Genomic DNA, 19,714 nt, shown 5'->3' with positions numbered 1-19,714 from the left:
TAGATTCCCTCACAGAAATAGCCCTACAAAATTGGAGAGGCTTAGAATTACTTCTCATGTAATCAGGGACTATGCATGGCTTGGAGGGGGGAAAACCCCGGTTTTTTCAAGATAATTAGTGAAAACCTTCCACAATTGGGGAAAACTGCAAAAAGACAAAGAGACAAAGACATAAATCAGGTAACTGGCACAAGCCACTGTTTTCTTGGTTCCCCGTGGCTAGCAGCTCTTCTATCAGCACTGACTGGACCTTGCATTCTCAATCTGAATGGAGAAGTGGCTGGACCCTGCATTTTAAACTATGTGGCCAATTATGTGTCAGCTCAGTCAAATTAACTGTCCTGAGGACCAATCACACCTCTTTAGAGCAGGATGAGTCCAGGACTTGACTCAATTACTAAGACCTGTGGGGAATGTAACAGGGCCCAAGACCTCAGCAGGCCTACAGACCTTATCACAAGTGACTCCATGATGGAAGTGTCACGCAGCCTGTAAAACTCAGCACACAGACAGCACCACCTGCCAAAACTAAAACAAAGCCCCAATCCGTCGACATGTACTAACCTTGCCGTTTGGCTTTTGCAGTTCCACTTCTGGAACTAAAGTATGCTCTTCACTGAAGTATGTCCACCCAGGACAAGGATTTTATGCTTACAAGCTGACCTGAGAAAGGAGAGGGGCTACACTGGGATCCTGAGCATTCAGTTTAAGTGCAGACTAGCCAATAAAGACTTTCTTTTAAAAAATACAACCTTTTTTATTAATTCTTTGTTAGTTTCACATCATGGAACCCAGTCCTGCTCATCTGCACATTTATCTCCCTATCCTCCAATACCTGTTCTTCACCTTTGCATCACCCTCCCAAATAACACACACACACACACACACACACACACACACACACACACACACACACACACCATAGAAAACATCTTATCATGGAAGCTGTAGGATGTCACAGAGTTTCCCACAGTACACCCCTCTGTCTACACATCTTCACTAGGAAATGTTCACTGCAATGAGTCATTGGTCAGATTTGAGGTCTCTGGCACCTGTGACACCGTCGATATTGGATCCTCTTTGGTCTCCTCCTGGTTATCCTGTTTTTGCTTTGTCACCGAGATGCTGCAGCTTTGGGTCAGCAGGACTAGCCTTTTTCATGCATCCCAACCATTTGCAGATGGTACAGATTTGGGGGTGGGCTAACTCAGAGCCCTGGATCTGGGCTGGGTGGTAGCTCAGCTGGTCAGCAGGCTGGCTCTCCCTTATCTGCACCACCAGGGTGAGCTCCCCAGCACTGCTCTGGCTAGGCAACACAGTGCTGCCCTCAGCAGGAGGCAGGGGCAGTTCTCCTGCTCTCATGCTTGCTCACAGGCACCCAAGCTTTCATAGCCAGGTCCACTGTGCCGCCCAGTGAAAGTACAGGGCCCATGCTGACAAGTGCTAGAGCCTAGGAGGCTGGGCAGCTCTGCTGATCTCACATCCTCAGGGCTGGCTCGCCAGGGCCTTCTGGAGCCATCAGGGCCAGAGCCAGGAGAGCTGCAGGGCCTGCTTTCCCAAGTTCTACAGCTAGTGAGGAGGGTAGATCTAGCTCTTGTGCTCTCATGACCTCAAGGCCAGCTCTCCCAACTACCACAGGTAGCAAGGGGGGAAGGCATCACCCCTGTGCCCATGTTGCATCACCTCAGATAAGTGGTAGGGCCAGCTCTGCCACACTCCCGTGCTCAGGGCCCACTCACCCACAGCCCAGTTATCATGGCCAGCTCCACCGTGCTACCTGAGCTGGGTGCAGGGTCCCCTCTCCCAACTGCAGCTGTCAGTGAGACGTGGGGCCAGTGCTCCAGAGCACCGCAGTCAGTGAGGAATGGGGCCAGATCTATACAGCAATACCAAGCCCTGCTGGTACATTAGCCATAGACCTAGACATGGCCCTCAGAGGCGGCCTCAGTCTAGACTTCATTATGGCCCCAGGTGGTGGGGACAGCTGCTAACAACAGGCTACTTCTCTCCACCCTTGTGCCTCCTGTTCCATCTCTCTTCATACTGCTTAAGCTGCTCCACTTCTCCCTCCCACCCATCTGTCAACCACATACACTGTGGTGGCTCCTGTTGCAGGCTGGCCATGTGGCTGTCGGGCCCCTGAGTGACATCCTCTGGGGGTGTCTACCACCTGCCTGTGCCATGTGCCATAGAACAGGTCTTTTGGGTGACATGTTCTCTGTCCTCCTCCTCTTCAAGCTCTTCTCTGTGTGGTGGTAGGTGAGGTCTGTGTGTCTGTGGCCTGTCAGTGGTGTGGGGTGGAGGGCAGGCCTGTGAGCATCCTTCCCTGCCTGAAGGATGCAACATGGTAGAATGCATGTCTCTGTGTTGCTCCTCTGTGCTGTGCTATCTGGACTTGATTCAACTTGATTTGATTTCTGTGTGTCTTAGGCACAAGACAGCTTTGGCCACCAAGCCAACCATCAAGCTAGGATAAACAAAGGGTTGCCATCTGCTCTGCCCCTGACTTATATAAGAAGACCACCACCAACAAGATGCCTCTTTGAACATTGCCAGGGGGCAATAAAGACATTCTATTGGTTTAAATCTGTTCCTGAGCAGTCTTCTTTAGTGGATACTCACAACAATTATAAGTACATTTCCCCCTATGCTTCTCTCCATCTGAACTCTCTCAAATACCCTTCCTTACTTTGAGAAAGGATAGGGAATACACTGGGATCCCAAACACCTAGTGTAGTCGCTGGCAAGCTAATGAAGACATTCTATTGGCTTATTCATGTATCTGAGCAGTCTTTTCTGGTGATCCTTACAATATACAAAGTTCCCCTATATTTCTTTTATATTTTACAATTAAGTTGCCAAATTCTGTTAAAAATAAACCTGTGGATAGCTTTTGTTGACATACTATTCAATTTTTGGATTAATTTGATAATAGTTGACAATGCACTATCATGATATACTCAGCCATCAGCCATCAGCCATTCAGGTCCACAGCTCCATCAGCTCCTGCCTCCAGGTTCCTGTCTGGTTGAGTTCCTGTCCTGACTTTCTTTGGTGATGACCAAAGATGGGGAAAGTATAAGCTGAATAAACCCTTTCCTCTCCAAATTGCTTTCTGTTTTTGTAGATAGTGATAAGAATAGTTAAAGTCTGGAGGAAGAAGAAGAATGTGGAAATTTTCCCTATTTGACCCCAAGACTTCTTTTTTTATTATTTTAATTTTACTTTATTTTCATTTTAAAAGTACAGATAAAATAAAAATATATTTAAGTTATGCCTTGATAAATAGGTCCTCATCCCTGTTAAACTCTTCTGATTACCATATTTATTTATTTATTTTTATGTATGAGTAGTCTGCCTGCATCTACACCTGCAGGCCAGAAGAGGGCAGCAGATCACATTATAGAAGCTTGTGAGCCACCGTGTGGTTCCTGGGAATTGAACTCAGGATCTCTGGAAGAGCAGTGCTCTTTAACACTGAGCCATCTCTTCAGCCCTGATTACCTTTTTTAATAAATTAATTAATTAATTTGCATCAAGACTGCAGGTTTCCCTCCCAGTTCTTCTCCCTACCTCCCCCACCCCATCCACTCCTACCTCCTTTCTCTTTACAAAAGAGGAGGCCTCTCATGGCTATTAGCCAGCCTTAGCATATCAAATTGCAGTACAATTAGGTGTCTCCTCTTCTATTAAGGCTAGAAAGGCAGCCCAGCTAGGAGAAAGGGTTTCAAAGGCAGGCAATAGAATTAGAGACACCCCCTACTCCTGCTGTTAGGAGTCTCACATGAAGACTTAGCTATACAACTGTAGCACATATGCAAAGGACCTAGGTCAGTCCCATACAGGCTCCCTGGTTGTTGGTTCAGTCTTTGTGAGCCACCATGGGCCCAGGTTAGCTGATTCTGTGGGTTTTCTAGCAGTGTCCTCGATCCCTCTTGGTTCTTACAATCCTTCTCCCTTCTCTCCCGAAGGATTCCCTGAGCTCCACCTAATGTTTGGCTGTGGATCTCAACATCTGTTTCCATCAGTTGCTGGGTGAAGCCGCTCTGATGATGGTTACGCTGTCTGCAGGATATTGTTAACAACGTCAGGGGTGGGTTCCCTCTCATAGCATGGTTCTCAAGCTGTGCCGATCATTAGGTAGTCCTTCCCTCAATTTAATCTCCATCTTTAACCCTGCACATCCTGTACACAGGACAAATTGTAGGCAGAAGGTTTCGTGGCTGGGTTGGTATCCCAATCCTTCCATCGGAAGTCATGCCTGGTTAAAGGAGATGGCCAGTTCAGGCTCCATACCCCCCATTGTTAGGAGTCTTAGGTAGGGTCACCCTCATAGATTCCTGTTGGAAGAACCCTGATGTTTGAGGTTGCAGTCCTCCCTCTCCTCAGCAGGGCCTCTGGCTCTCTGCCTGACTCCATCTAGAGAGTGTCTTTAGATATAGATGCCCCTAACCACATTTGATACATGGCCCTTGACACAGCTCCTTGCTAGCTCCCTCACTCTCCCCTTCCTGTGCCTATATGATAATTAGGTACTGGGTTCCTGTTCATATGATAGGAGCACGCTGCCAAATGCAAAACAAGCATCCTAAAAATGCCTGGTTCCAACCAATTATGAATGCCTAGTTCAGAAGCCCACCCACCCACTCCCCAAGGGGTATATAGACTTTGTTCTCCCTAACTAAAGTTGAACTAGCTCCTGAAATGGTTCTCGGAGTGTTCAGTCTCCGTCATGCTTACAGCCTTCCAGGACTTGCATTTGTCTTCTGCTCCTCTTGCCTCGTTGGGCTGGTGGCCCACAGTCCCCCAGCGAAGAGGAGAAGCAGAGATTCCTGGGAGTTTCCATTGCCCTAGGTTTCTAGCTCATCTCAGAGATGTCTCCCCTCCTGGATTCCAGAACTCTCTTTCTCCGTCCTTCCCCACCTGATCCAAGACTTCTTCTTCTTTAAAGCTACAATCAAAGGCACAATGGAACAGAGCAACAAGGCTATAAGGTGACCAGAGAGTTTACAAATGCTTCATATTTCATAGAATTTTGTCATCACAAATGAATATGAAGAGAAAAGCTTATCAACAAATGATATTGGGATATCTGTATGCTTATTGAGAAAATATGAAAGTGGACCTCTAGTCTTATAGTGTTTCCATGCTAGGGATTGAACCTAAGGCTTGCAACATGCCAGTAAAGCTCTCTATCTCCAGCCACTGTCCTCACATTTTACACAAAATTAATTCCAAATATATTGGAGAAATAAATGTGAAAGAAAAAGAAACTAAAAAATATATTCAAAGAAGTATTTCTTTGGGGCAAACACACACTTACTGTAAGGAGAACAGACTAACTAACAATGTGACTTATAATTATCAAAAGAAAATGTAAAAAGTCAGTGACAAAATAACCGAGGAAGGCTGTATGAGACATACATATAAGACAAAAAATGAAGGTAGAACAAATAACTCTCAGAAATAAATGTAGAAAATTGATTAAATCCAACAGGAAAAGTGGCAAATGTCTTGAATTTATCAAAAGAAGAAATACTAGTATCCAACAGGCATATGGAAATGTGAACAACATTATAAATAATCATAAAAATCAAAGCAGAAGACTTCATTTTACTGCCACTGGACTGGAAAAATAATTTCCGGTAATACCAAGTATTGGCCTGCAGGTGGAGCAACAGGAACTGTTGAACGTGGATTTTAAGGGTAGGCATCGTCTATGCCATTAGAAAATGTTAGGCAGCATTCAGCTAAATTGTGTGCACACTCCACAAACCCGTAATTCTAGCTTCAGAAAAATATCCCACAGACGCCCGTGTTTATGTAGACATGTTATAATTCTTTATGGCTGAATCACATTGTGTATATTTTAACGTATTTTATATGTCAATGTTAAACCTCTAGATTTAATGTGTTTAAGCCAATACAGATGCTTATTACCTCCTTATTCTGTTGATCTCAAGTCCTAAAAGCAATTTTTCAAATACCATAAAATTACTAGATTATATCACAAATTAGAATACTAATATTCACATTTAAATTCACTAGACAATAATTGCTGTCTTAATTTTTTACTCAGAAATTTTAAGTGGAAAATATTGATAGGTCTACGTAATTTTACAACATTATCTAGATTTTTATATGAACAGACTTTTGAAAAAGCATATAAATTATGCCATGCTTTGTTTGTAAATCTTTGTTTATAATCCCATAACCTCAAATTTAAACATATACACTTAGAACTTATGTGTAAAGCAGTTTGAGAAAATGTAAATAATTACCATGAATTAGTCTTAAAACATGACATGTGACTTTCCATTTTATAATGTTTTTCAATCAGGACTGGGGATGTTGCTCAGGTAAAGTGTTTTCCAAGCATATAGAAGGTTCTGGGTTGGATCTCCAGTGCCACATAAATGGGATATGGTGGTGCACGCCTTGCAATCTCAGAACTTGGGAGATGGAGGCAGAAGGCAGGTAGATCAAACCTTTAAGGCCATCCTTGTCAATATAATGAAATCAAAGCTGGCCTGGACTAGAGACTCTCAGTCAAAAGCTATTTGGTAATAATGTTATGCATTGATTTATTTTGTGCTGCTGGGGATGTCCTTGAAGATGCTAGGTAAAGCCTCTACCACTGAGCTACAGGACTATATAAACTTATCAGAGATATAAAAAATGTCTTTTTTAAAGAACTTGAATATATTAATATCATATCTAGAGACATTGTGGTGCAACCCTTTAATGCCAGCACTTGAGAGGCAGAGGCAGGTAGATCTCTAAGTTCCAACCCAGCCTGATGTATCCTTTTTGTTTTGTTTGTTTTATTTATTTATTTATTTATTGGGGGGGATAAGTTTCTTTGTGTAAAATCCCTGAGTGTCCTGGAACTTTTTATAGACCAGGCTGACCTCGAACTCACAGAGCTCCATCTGCCTCTCCATCCTAAGTTCTGGGGCTAAAGGTGTGCACCACCACTGCTTGGCTGCCAGCCTGATATATAAAGTAAATTCTAAGTCTCAAAAATGGGCAATGTATGCAATTTTAAGTCTAGGAAAATGTTTCTTTGTGTCTAGTCAGAATGCATGCTCATATAGTATAGCAAATGAGAGAAACTGTTAGTAGGTGGCTCTGAGTAAAGGATATATAGATGTTCTTTAAGCATTATTCACGACAAGTCTCTATAATCTCAAATTTATCTCTAAATAAATTGTTAGAGTGAATAAGGGGATACAAATTGACAGACTGACATCAGTGAATCCAGTGTACTTGGAGATAAATGCGTCTTTTGGATAAAAATATGGGGGAATCGTGCTCTCTCTTGGAAGTTAGACACAAGTATAAGTCTTTGTTGTTCTAATTTTCCTTTCTTTGCTTGTGTACAGATTGCACTTCCTTCAATGAATAAGCATTGATATCTATCGGTATCCAAGGGGATTTGGTTCCAAGACTCTGTGAATACCCAAACCAGTCTCTCCTGTAGCCCCATATTTTCAAAACTTATACAATTTTGTTTGCATGAAACTTCCCATTCAATACGTTTTATTGTTATGTATGCTTTTTATTTTGTGGTGATGGAGGAGGAGGAGGAGCTGAGGCATGATCTCATGCAGTCCAGACTGTCCTGGAACCATGTAGCCTAGGGTGCCCTTGGACTTCTATTCCTCCCACCCAGCACATCCCCAGCAAGGGGATTGCAGTTATGTGGCACCATACATTTTAGATCCTTTCCAGCTTATTTATAATATTTAATACATGGTGAAGGGATCTCCAAGTTATTTTCATACTGCATTGTTTGAATGTATAACAAGCAAAAAAGATATACACGTTCAGAACATGTGTAATCCCCCCCAAATATTTTTCTATCCATAATGCATGAATGCAAAATCTGCAGGTAAGAAAGGCTAAGAACATTGTTTCAGCCCACGCACATCTCCTCTATGGAAGTTTATCGGCAGCTCTTCTGGAAGGCCATTTTCTGTTGGCCTTCTTGGCAAATAAATATTAGCATTCTTCTGGCCTACAATCCTGACTTTTATGCATGTAGCATTCAGTGATGAATCTTTGTAACTAGACAAAGGACAACTTTGGTTCAGTGAGGAGGCGAGGGCAGAGGAATTTATCATGGTGTCACATACGAAGCAAGAACTGCAGCACAAGCCATCTAGAATACACAAAATTCTAGAGCTGAAAGGAGGAGGACTGTTGTGCAATATGACTCTGTCTGTGAAATTTTGGTGCTAAACTCAGTATAATAGAAACAATGGCTGTAAACACCACAAACTCACTAAAGATTCTGGTTGAACATAATTTTATTATTATTGTTATTCTCATTGGCATTATAATTAGCACAAAACTAAATCCACTATTAAAAGGAAACAAACACATCCCAAAGGCATTGTGTCTTGTTGACAATGAGTCAGTAACATTATCTTCGTGTCATAGGGATAGCACCCTGAGGATATAGACTATATCACAGCTTGATAATCTATTCAATAATTCACAAACTTTATTGAGCACCTAGGCACAATGGAGGAGTTGTTTTTTTTTTAATTCATACAAGAATCCCTGCTTTCAAGAAGTTTACAATCTAGTAGGAGGTATTGAAGAACAGCAAAAACATATGGCCACATGAGATCAGTGACATAATGGAATCAGTGCATGTTGTGAGCTGTTGGAAGGGGATATCACAAAATCAATGCCACATTCAATTTGGGGGAATAGGAAAGGGGGCTCCATACAGACCAGTGGCATAGAAGCTGGGCTTTTGCAAATTGGAGACCTTTTATTGGGTGGGAGTGCAGTGCAAGTGGAGAGAAAAGTGTGGAGCAGAGTAGGCCCTTAGGTAAGTTCATGAAATGCTTGGGGAGAAAAAAAAAACCACTGCACTTATCTGGTGTATGCCATCCACGCACGTGGTGTAACTATATGTATAGTTATATGGGGTCCATATTGGCAATGGCTCTGCATGACAGGCTAAGGTCATTATGGTTAGTTACTATATAGTTGTCCACATCAACATAATCAGCAATTAGTTGTGAAGAAATATGGTCATGTTATTTCCAGGTTTCTTATAGAAACTTAAATGGTTTATAGGCAACATAATCATATATGCATGTATATGTGTATGTTTATGTAGGTATGTATTATGGTGTGTGTGTTAGTCCTAACAGAGGACACCAAACCACATATAGTACTCCTTTTCTCTATTTGGCATGTAGTTAAATTAATTAAATCTCTTGCTTCAAAGCCCTTATTTTTTTCTATCCGGGCACCAAATGTCTTCTCAGTGCTGTGTCCAGCATTGTCAGCTCTTGTGGCACCTGATTGGTTGGAGTGACCCTAATCTAGGATTTGTAATTAGTGTGGGTACCTTGAAAGTGGAACCCATTTCCACTTAAAGTGAGAGTGTCTGTGGTGGAGGCAGTGAGCAATGTCAGCAAAATACAGGCATCTCTGAAGTTGGCCTCAAAGTCTAGTACAGTTCGTTGAAATTGGAGTTATACTCAGTCTAGTCAGGAGGACACAAAGAAGGACCCCAGACTGACAGTACTGAGCAGAGCCTTCATTTAAAGTTTCCTCTAGTTTAAAAAGTATACTTAAAGGAATGACATTTAATCTGGGCTTCAGCTTATTTAAAGGCGCCAGGTTTTGAGGCTACTGAAGCTGTTTATGGACTAGGGAGACTTCCTTTGACCAAGGAATCCTGGTAGGCTTCAAACAGGTGAAAAGTTGGAGCTTCTCCCATGCAGCGACACTTTATAGATAGTAAATAATGGTACCCAAGCCAAAGATATACTACACACAACCAACGAGTGAAGATTTGGAACAAAGATGCCCTGGCCACACTTCATTTAGTCAGTCTTCCATCTCTTTCTTGGTATGAGCCTTTCTCTGCAAGAAGTCATGAATAGCAGTAGTGAGGCCCCATGTCACACTGGACCTGAGGATGATCAGGGACCCTCCTCTATAAATCAGGAGTACCTTTCGACCTCGAGTGTCCCACACATCTTGTGCTGAGGCCCACAGGCCTGGCATTCTCTGCCAGCCAATATGAGACTGCATATTGGCAACCAGCACAATCAGAGGATACAGAACCAGGCAGGTGATTGTTCCATTGACACTGCCAGATACCAAAGCAGGAACCCAATGGGGCAGGCCTTGCCTTGCCAAACCGTCCTGGATAGGATCCTTGAAGGAGAAATAGAGAGCACTTCCCAGGCTGTTTCTGACAAGGACTGGCCAGAAGCCGCGATAATAGCCCAGTGACAGCCGCCCCCAACGCCCATAAGAATTGAATTCTTTGAGGATGCTGAAGGTGCTAGGAAAGCAAGCTTGCTTGCGAGCATCCTGAAGCACATTCTGTACTCTTTCAAAGGGACTAAGCGCTACAGCTTCTACTACACCAGACATGAGTCCTGCGGTCCAGCGCTGTCCAAGGGAGTGTGGCCCAACAGGGGAGAGAAAACACAGCAGACTATCATAAGTGCCAAACAACAGAGTCCCTTGCAGGGTCTTGGAGAGGAGAGGAGGGTAGATGCCCCGGTAGAAGTATTGAGGGCCTTCATTCCAAAGCTGTCGCACAGCCTCTGACACTGCCACGGCATGGATCTGCTGCCGGAACACCACCTTATAGATAGGAAAGGTCAGAAAAGTAGACATAAAGTTGGAAATGGCCCCAAGGGTGTAGGCCTGTGAGGGCCAGCTTTTCTTTCCGGGAACTTCTGCTCGTGTCCTGTGTTGAAGCTCCTTCCCAGCAGAGTTGTTCCGTTCCTCCATGCTGAAGCCAGCTGGACGTGGATGGAAGAAACTAGCAAGAGGAGACATGGAGTTAGGCTAACCATCAAAATGCCAAGTGTTGCTCTGGCTCGGTCTAACACAAAACCATGAGAAACTTGGGTGTCAGGAAACACTGTGGACAGTTCCTAAGAATAGACACACCTTTAGGAAATTAAGAAGTCATCAACCTTAAATGAAAAATTTGTATTTATTTCCCTTTGATAGTCTGTGGTACTTTAGTAATACATGAAATCCAAACATTCAGAGAATTATGACTAAAAATCATAGAAACGGAGAAAGAGGCCTTAAAAACCCATTCCCTTAATTCTTACCACAAAACTTTGCATTTTAAAAATGGCCATTCATGTGTGTGTGTGTGTGTGTGTGTGTGTGTGTGTGTGTGTGTGTGTATGCACACATGCGCATGTGCACCCACAGAGGCCAGAAGAGGAAATTGGATCTCCTGGAGTTACAGGCAGATTGGGTCACCTGACATGGGACTAGGAACTGAACTTTGGCCTTCTGCTGAGTTGTTGCTTCATCCCCGAAACATGCATTTTTATTACCCGACTTGGCATTCCCAAACTACTTTTTGTCACGTTACAGATTGATCCCAGGCTTTGTATTCGCCAGGCAAGTGTACAACCAGATTTACAGGCTCCACTCCACAATTTATTTTTGGTGTGTGTGTGTGTGTGTGTGTGTGTGTGTGTGTGTGTGTGTGTGCGTGCACACGCATGTGTGTGAATGTGCATGAATGTGTATACTTGTAAAGGGTAGAAATTGATACTGTTTGCCTTCTACCTGTCTCCAGCTCATTTTGGCACTCGAGTATCTCATTGAACCTGGAGCTCACCAATTTGGCAAGAATAGATTACCGGAGAGTTCCAGAGATCCTCCTGTCATTGCCTTCCCAGCTCTAGGGTTACATACATGTGCCACCATGCCTGGCATTTTTATGCAGCTGCTAGGGATCCAAGCTTGGCCTCGTGCTAGCAGAACAAGCCCTTTACTGATTCAGCCCTCTCCCCATCAACACATTTTTAATGTGGTAAAAAGTCACATTGCAAAACCCTCTTTCAAAGTTGGTTGTAAATTTGGGGGTGTGAACTTCCTCCCATTTACCTCTGTAGATTCCTGCCCAAACTATAGCTATCTTGTGCCCAACACCCTACTCCTCCATAATTGAAAGAAGGAAAAAGCAGCTGTTTCTGGAAGTTTCATGCCATGTTGCTCGGCACCTAGCAATTTTCAGGCTTTTCTTCTTATATGTATAGCTACATAATACAGCAGCATTTCCCATTTGGGCTATGCTGACATTTGGGGCAAGATACTTCTGTATTTTTTAGTGCCCTTCTTAGCCACTGAGCTAAGACACCAGAAACACATATCATGATCCACATGTGTGATAAGCAAAAGCTCGCCATCAGGAAATGCTGCTCAGTTGGCAGCGTACTTTCTTACGTTCCCAAAGCCCTGTGTTTAATCCTTATCACCATATAAAATGTACATAGTGGTGCAGATGTGTGTAACCCATCATTTGGAAGTGAAGACACGGAGATGAGGAGTTCAAGGACAAATGAGGAAGCACGAGACTCCTCCCACCACCACCACCACCACCACTCCTTTAAGAAATCTTAAGACATGGAGAAGCAGCATTAGAAGCAATTTGTGGGCCAATACACAGAAGGAAACTTTACAATCAAGAAAGAAAGACGAGCTAGATGTGGTAGCACAAACCCGGAGTCTGAGCTACTTGGGAGGCTGAGGTAGGAGAGAATCACTTGAACCTGAACTTCAAATGCTTCCCGAGCAACATAGTGAAACCCTGTCAGAAAGGAAGGACAAAAGGGAGCAAGAAATAGTGGGGAAGGGAGGGAGGGGAGGCGGCGGGTTTGTATAGATCTGGGAAGAAAGAATGTGTTGCAGGGGCATCTGGCATATACGGGAAAGGAAGCATATCGCTGGCCAGGTAGAAACAAGGATGAAGAGAGCACATGTTGACCAGGATGGAAGGCAGGCAAAAACAGGAAGTCTAGCAACAGTTGTAGGCAGCAAGTTTCACACAGAACCTAAGACACTGCGGTCTGTGGTTGAGGCTCTGGTTATGTTAGTAGGCTATATGGCTCACTCAATAGGGACAATGGTCTGATCAGGTTGAGGCCCTCAGTAGAGGCCAGATGCCACATGCAAACTATGCAGCCTTATCTGGGATGCTGCACCACAGCTTGCCTTAAGAGTGCTCCTAGAATCACCCTACTTGGCTCTGCTTGGCCCCCTGGCCTCTTGTCCTGTTCCACCCCTACCCTCACAATAGCATTCTGCACCCCCTTTGCTGAAGCCACACCCATTTCTTGGCGATGGGGGAAGGCTCAGCCTTCTGTGCTCTGCCCATTGCCACCTCCCTGCTCCCAGCACTTCATGTTGTCCTGAAGCCTCAGAGCCCCCTTTGGCTTCAAGGCCAGAAGGGAAGTAAGTAGAAGGGCCTGCGTTCCTGGGATCCCTGGCTGAGAATTTGCCAGAGGCAAAGATTCAAGGAGACCATTTCTCGTATCCTTCTGGAATAATTCTGGGCTTATGGCAGCCACTTCCATACCTCAGCAGCCAAGGGGAGCCTCTCCCCTACCTCTTCCTGACCTGGTCACTCAGACCTCCAAAACTCCTTGAGCCTGGAACATTCCATAGCCCTCCCTTCCAAATCTTAATTTGGCCTTAATAAGGACAAGTAATGAGATAAAGGGGTTTCAAGTCATCTAACCCCAGGGTCAGTCACATTCCGGTTCCTGCCCACCTTTTTATAAAGATGTGTACATCACTCCAAGAGGCAGTCTGACTTAGTAGAAGGAAAATGGTTTGGTACAACCACATTGTAAGCTCTGTTTCTGTCATTAACATTTTACAGGACCCCCTTTTTACAGGAGCCTCTTTTACTTTAGTTATAAAATTATCAGGCAGGGAAAAACTCTTCTGTAAGTAACTCCCAAACTGTATTCTGTCACAAAGGCTTACATATGGGAGATTCTGTACCTGTGGTTGATAATGACATTGCATCACCAGCTCCTTCTACAATTTATGCCAATAACTTTAAGGGATTAAAACTGAAAGGTAATTAATTTACAACCCTCATACTTTAAGTATCTCATATATTATCTTATAAATCTAATTACTTGTATTTTTACCCAGGAAAGAAAGTTCATATTTCCCTTGTGAATTTTTCTCTTAAGATACTTTGGGAGACACATAGATCTAGAACCACATTCTGCCTTCATCACGTACTTAGCTTCGTGATCTAGGGGGAAAAGCAGGGATTTCACTGTCTAACATTTGTTTTAAAGACAGAGGTTCTCTGTGCAACAGCTCTGGCTGTCCTGGAACTAGCTCTGTAGTCCAGGCTAGCCTCAAACTCATGGAGATCTGCCTACCTCTGCCTCCCAAGTGCTAGGATTAAAGGCGTGTGCCACCACTGCTGTCTCACATTCTTTAGCTACAAAGTGATGCCAATAAGGCCTACACCGCAGAAGGCTGTTGTAAAGATTAGCAGCAAAATGAGATAAGGTTGTTGAAAATCTATGACTTGGTGGCTTTAAGTTTTAAAGTACCAAAAAAGATTATTCCCAACCTCAGTGTCTGTCTTTACAGAGTACATGTTCCTGAAGACAAGCAAAAGCCAGATGAAGTGGCATGCTGGAACATACCCACTGTTCGTATGGGAGTCAGAGAAGATCTTCCTTCTATGAATTCAAAGGCTCCACACAATCCTCCAGGGGAACCTGGCACCCTAACATTAATTTCAAAGTATGGGATTGAGAATGGACTTGGAGGCCGTCTTAACAGTTAGCATATAAGCCCTATGAGCTGTCTCCTATGTCTACAAACCTATCACATAAGTACATGGGAACTAAGACTTCCCAGGCTACTCTGGCGAGGATGGGTATCATGAGTGGGTAGCCTAAAAATCTGCCCTGCATCCATCTGTTCATTTGGGGGAATTCTCAGCCAGTCCTTTGGTCAATTAAAAAAAAAACACACACACACACACATTGATCATCTTTTAAGTCACGGGTAAATCACTGAGGAGCAAAAGATGGATAGGATTCACTCCCTGTCCTCAATGATATGGGACTTTAGTCGGGGTGGACAGTTCAGCAACAGAACAACCCACACTGGAAAACAAAATAAAAATAATCATGGCCAAAGAAGATAGACAAGAACAATTTATTTTACACAGGACAAGAAAAACTCAATGCTGGCCAAGATGCGTAGAAAAGACAAGCAGTATACACTGTTTATAGGAATGTAGTTTAGCTGTGAATATCAGTATGAAGGACCATGAAAGAAGTCAAAATAGCTAAAGCATATGATTCACATAATCCGCTCCTGAGTATATACCCAGAAAAAATAAAATGGGCCTTCCAGAGAGATATCTGAATTGCCCATGTTTGTTGCCACACTACCCTTGATGATTGGTCCAGGATCAGTGGAAGTACCCATTAACAAATGAATGGATAATAAAAATGATGTATGTAGATTAGTAAGTGGATTATTACTCTGCTACAAAAAGTAAAACCTGTCATCTGCAGCAGATTGGGAGAAACTGTGTGTTAAATGAAATTAGTCAGGAACTCAATTAGAACAGGAACTCAAATACAGCATGCTTTTATATGGGGAAATTTTAAAAGTGTAGACCTCTAAGTAAAAGAGTAATTGTTAGGGATTGGGAGGGCAAGGGGCATAAGAAGGATGGTTCAATATAATTGATGCATGCTGTATTTATATAAGGCAGCATTAAACAGAACCCCACTCAAAAGCTCGAGATCTGCAAAAGCCAGGAGTTACTCTTTCCATAGGAGTTTTCAATACCTTCCAGTGCACTAAAATGTGCAATTAATGCGTGTTAATAAATTTTTAAAGGAAAGATATGACATAATCCCTAAATCCCCTCTTGTTAAGTGGAAAGGTTGAAACAGGTGTTTTAGGCCAAGGAAGAGACCTAAAGTGCAAAAATTAACGTTGGCGGGGTAGGTGCTCCTAGAACAGTGGTTCACAACGTGTGCGCCATGACCCCTTTGGGGGCTAAGCAACACTTTCACAGAGATTGCCTAAGGCCGTCTGTATATCAGATATTTACATTATGATTCATAACAGTAGCAAAGTTACAATTATAAAGTAGCAATGCAATAATTTTATGGTTGGGGGTCACAACAACATAAGAAATTGCATTAAGGGGTCACCACATTAGGAAGGCTGAGAATCTCTGTCCTAGAACATTGTGCTTGGCCTTTACAGTCATAGAAGAAATACCTTCCATGGCTCCCGTATGAACACGGATGTATTCCTGCAAACCGCTTCATCTGGTCCTGACTAATCTTCAGGAATATATAGTCTGTGAACACAGAATAGCCATGGTACTGGTGGCAAATGGTGAGAAACAAACAAACAAACAAACGCAAAACACAACAAACAAAACAGAAGAGGCAGAACAGAGACAAAGAGCAAGGAGTCACAATAAGGACCGTGTTTATTTTCTCCACTGATTTCTATGTTGTAGAGAACAAACCACTGGAGTCAGACAACCCTCGGTGTGAATTCTGCTCTGCCATTCCCTAGCTTTATGTCCTTGGCCAATTCTCTCCACCCTCTGAACCTTGCTATCATTATTGTTTTTTTATATCTTTCTTATTTTGGTGTGGAGAGGGTGGTACAGAGGTCACAGAACAATTAGGGCCCTCCGTTCTCTTATTCCACCCCATGGGTTCCTGGACTGAGGTCAGGTCATCAGGCTTGGTAGCAAGCACGCTTACCAGTAGCCATGCTGCCTCCTGGAGAGTTATTTTTTAAGTGACTTTAATGAAGATTGTATGTAATAAAGTACATAAAGATCCTGTGTTGTAAGTTTCATTTTTCAAAGTGAAGCGGTAGCAGTGAAGATCAAATTATGACAAAAGTGCTAACCTGTTCCAAAGGCTGCATTAGGATCTGCGACTATAATGGTTTCTTTTATCCTGTTTCCCCGCCCCCCTCAGTGTTAGGGATCAACATCATGATGTTTTATATACTAAGAAGATAGTCTTCCACTGAACTGCATGCCTAGCCCTGCAGGTTGCATTTATGCTTTTCCCCTAAAACTGGAAAAAGGAAAGTATTCATAGGTTCTGAAGTTTGGCAGCCCCGGGGTAGCATCCCAGTGGCTCTACTTCCAAAGAGTGTGGCCTTACACAAGTGACTTCACCTCCTTGAAACTCCATTTTCTTCTCTGAAAAAAAAAAAATGGTACACAATGCCTGTGTCAGCAGGGCTGCCGAGAAGTTTAAATGAGATAACAGATGGAAAGTTCCTGGCACAGAGGAGGCCTGCTGCCAAAAGTAGCCACTGTTCTTTCATCTGAAAGCGTTACCTCCTAACCTCCAAGCTTTTATGGTTCATTTGTCAAAATGAGAAAATGCGGCCCCATTAGAACCATCCTTTGGTGCACACTCCCACATACATGGTCAGAGATAAGAGTTGTGTATCCCAACGGACTTTGCTAGTAACTGCTCTAAAACATTCTTGCTCCAACCTCTGAACCTATACACAATCTATTCTTTTCATTATTTTTTTTTTTAAATCAGAATTCTCAGGTGTATCCTTAGCTCTTTGCTCTTACCCATCAGGTTCAATATAACACCCACTTTGGTGATGGAGCCAGTGGAAACAGAGAACAAGGGTCTGCTGTGAGGTCGTTGTCTAATGTCATGATGCTAGGGAAAAGAAGAAGAGTATGAAGGAAACCTACCAGGTACTCCCAATGCCACCTCAACTGTGCAAGGTGAACCACCTACTTCCTATGTGCCTCCAATGCTCTCTACTTTCTACCACCATTATCCCCACTGTTTAATCCCAAGAGAAAGAGTACAACATTAATATAGAGGATGTCTCCTTCTAAATTTGGATTGCTTATGCAATTCTTGTCATTACGGTTGTAAACAGGAATAGGTCAAATACCTTTGCAGATTGAACACGAAGGCAATGGCAATTGCAGGGTTTCAAAAGGTTCCTGTGTTTCCAAGCATCAGGAGTCAAGCGCAAACCCTACAGAGGTCTCCTAGCTATGAGAAAAGTGATACCTGCTGTCTAAGAGCCAGAAGGCAGGGAAAGTGGAGCAGGTTTTCTAGCCTCTGGCTTCACGGCCCATTCGCTTTGGATAGCCTTGCATGCCGTTTCCATGGAGTTGGTCCTTGTCTGGGGCCAGCGATGCCAAACCCAGCAAAGGAGAAGTCCCCCTGAAGAGCTCACAGAAGGGCAACCTAGCAACCTATCTTCGAGCCAGGAAATGAAAGAGCTATATCAGCGGCAGATTGCTGTGGTGTCCGGGTCAGGTCAAATGGTGTTTTGTTTCTCACACTTCTTCCTCAAGCAGATGTTGAAAGAGGAAGCTGTTATGAAGATTGGAGGGCAGGGGCTCTTAACTGTTTGGAGGCCAGGGGCCCATTTGAAAATTCACAGAGCTATGGTATCAGAAAGAAGTGGTCAAATTCTTTGCATGCAGCTTCAAGAAGGACTTCAGGTAGAACTTCTGCTGTGAGATTACGTTTCAGGCTGTGGGCATGCGTTGAAGTGGCAGCCCCATTTACTGATTGCCTTCAGCATGGTGTGGTGTTTAGAACAGTGGTTCACAGGCTCTCTACAACTCAGAGTCACTTAGAGCAACAGGTAAAATATAAGTGACATTGTTCATCCCCAGTCCCAGGGAGGCCGAATCCCCAGAGCGGGAGCCCAGGAACCTGCATTTCTACCAAGCCCTCAGAAATCACTCTGTGATAGCCCGCTGAGCATCCATACTTTAGTTCGTAGCATAAATTCTGGATTGAGAGCTCTGGCGTCACCCTGTAATTTGAGGCAAGCTATCTCTCGGTCCGATTTCCTTTGGGGCCAGACAGAAATGCTGCTGTTTTCAAAAACAGGTGGTTTATTTTAGTGTAAAAAAATGTGAGCCGAAAAGTGCCTCGGTTTTCTCGGTATTATGCATATTGGAAAGGGTTGCCCTCCTCTTCTTTCTCATCTCTCCCCACTCCCCTCTTCGGTACGACCATTTTATTAGCAAAGCTGCTGAGATAGTTTGTGGATACATATGTAAGAGTGAAAATGCTCTCTGTGAACAGCCCAGCAGGGCAAAGTGTTGGCATCAACACAGAGGAAAACGCTGGCATCAACAGAACAACTGACCGAGGAGGTGCAAAATCCGATGCTAGTAGCTTATTTGCTGCATGGCACAGGACCTAAGAGCCTGCTGGCTCAGTTCTCTTATCTGTAAGTTGCAGACAGCAGTTCTCGGTCATTAATTTTATATAGTCCTAAACTAGTCCTTTCCCTCTCAATTTGGCTTTTCTCCTCTCCCCTTAATCTGACACCAGAGAGGGGCGTTTAAACCTTTGAGGTTAGATGCCAGGGCTGGAGTGTGAGCTGTTAATTCTAAGCTTCCTACCCATACTGCCTAGGTGCCTAACATCCCCCTCTCTGTTAAATGGGCGCACTGCTACGTTTTATCACAAGACTGATGAGAAAAATAAAGGAGATGTCCTTGCAAGCGCGTTGAGCACACAGAAAGCGCTTGGCAAATGCTACCCCCTTCCCCTTATACAAAGGTGAAGAACTCTCATTGTTCACTTGTTTTCGGTCCCACCTCGTGTTTAAAGCATCCGGTCGCAAAGCGTCGGAGGAGAGCCAAGGTGGAAGGCGATAGGAAGAAGGGGAGAGAGGTGAAGCTGCAAACTCACGAGTTAAATGTAAATGGGCCAGGTCCGTGAGTCCAAGCTGCACTTGACGCCGCGCCCGCTCCCGCGCCAGTCTGCCGCAGCCCCCTCCAGCAGGTTCCCCCCCCCCACCTCTGGCAGGCATTAGCATCCTGGCCCAGGCTTTGCAGGGAGGCCGCCCCTGCGCACCGCTGATTGGCCACACT

General features: G+C 43.8%; 1 protein-coding gene across 2 annotated transcripts; it reads right to left on the bottom strand.

Annotated features, from left to right (window-relative positions):
* Positions 1-8,300: 8,300 nt before the first annotated feature.
* On the bottom strand, positions 8,301-19,613 carry SLC25A53 (solute carrier family 25 member 53). Of its 2 annotated transcripts, none has more exons than XM_084790739.1 (2): positions 19,533-19,613; positions 8,301-10,810 (listed from the first exon to the last, which is right to left on the bottom strand). In XM_084790739.1, the coding sequence occupies exon 2, from the start codon at positions 10,777-10,779 to the stop codon at positions 9,859-9,861; it is 921 nt and encodes a 306-aa protein (XP_084646865.1). In that variant the 5' UTR covers positions 10,780-10,810; positions 19,533-19,613; the 3' UTR covers positions 8,301-9,858. The 2 variants fall into 2 exon arrangements, with proteins under 2 accessions (XP_084646865.1, XP_084646866.1); XM_084790740.1 differs by lacking the exon at positions 19,533-19,613 and adding an exon at positions 17,761-19,033.
* Between the last annotated feature and the right edge of the window lie 101 nt (positions 19,614-19,714).

This window comes from Acomys minous (genome assembly GCF_964271855.1).
Source record: "Acomys minous genome assembly, chromosome: 7".
Classification (NCBI taxonomy): domain Eukaryota; kingdom Metazoa; phylum Chordata; class Mammalia; order Rodentia; family Muridae; genus Acomys; species Acomys minous.
The sequence above is the reverse complement of the archived record's forward strand: the minus strand, read 5'-3'. Positions and strand labels throughout refer to the sequence as shown.

Coding starts and splice junctions, on each gene's coding strand:
- SLC25A53 (XM_084790739.1), bottom strand. CDS start 10,779: ATGGAGGAACGGAACAACTCTGCTGGGAAGGAGCTTCAACACAGGACA.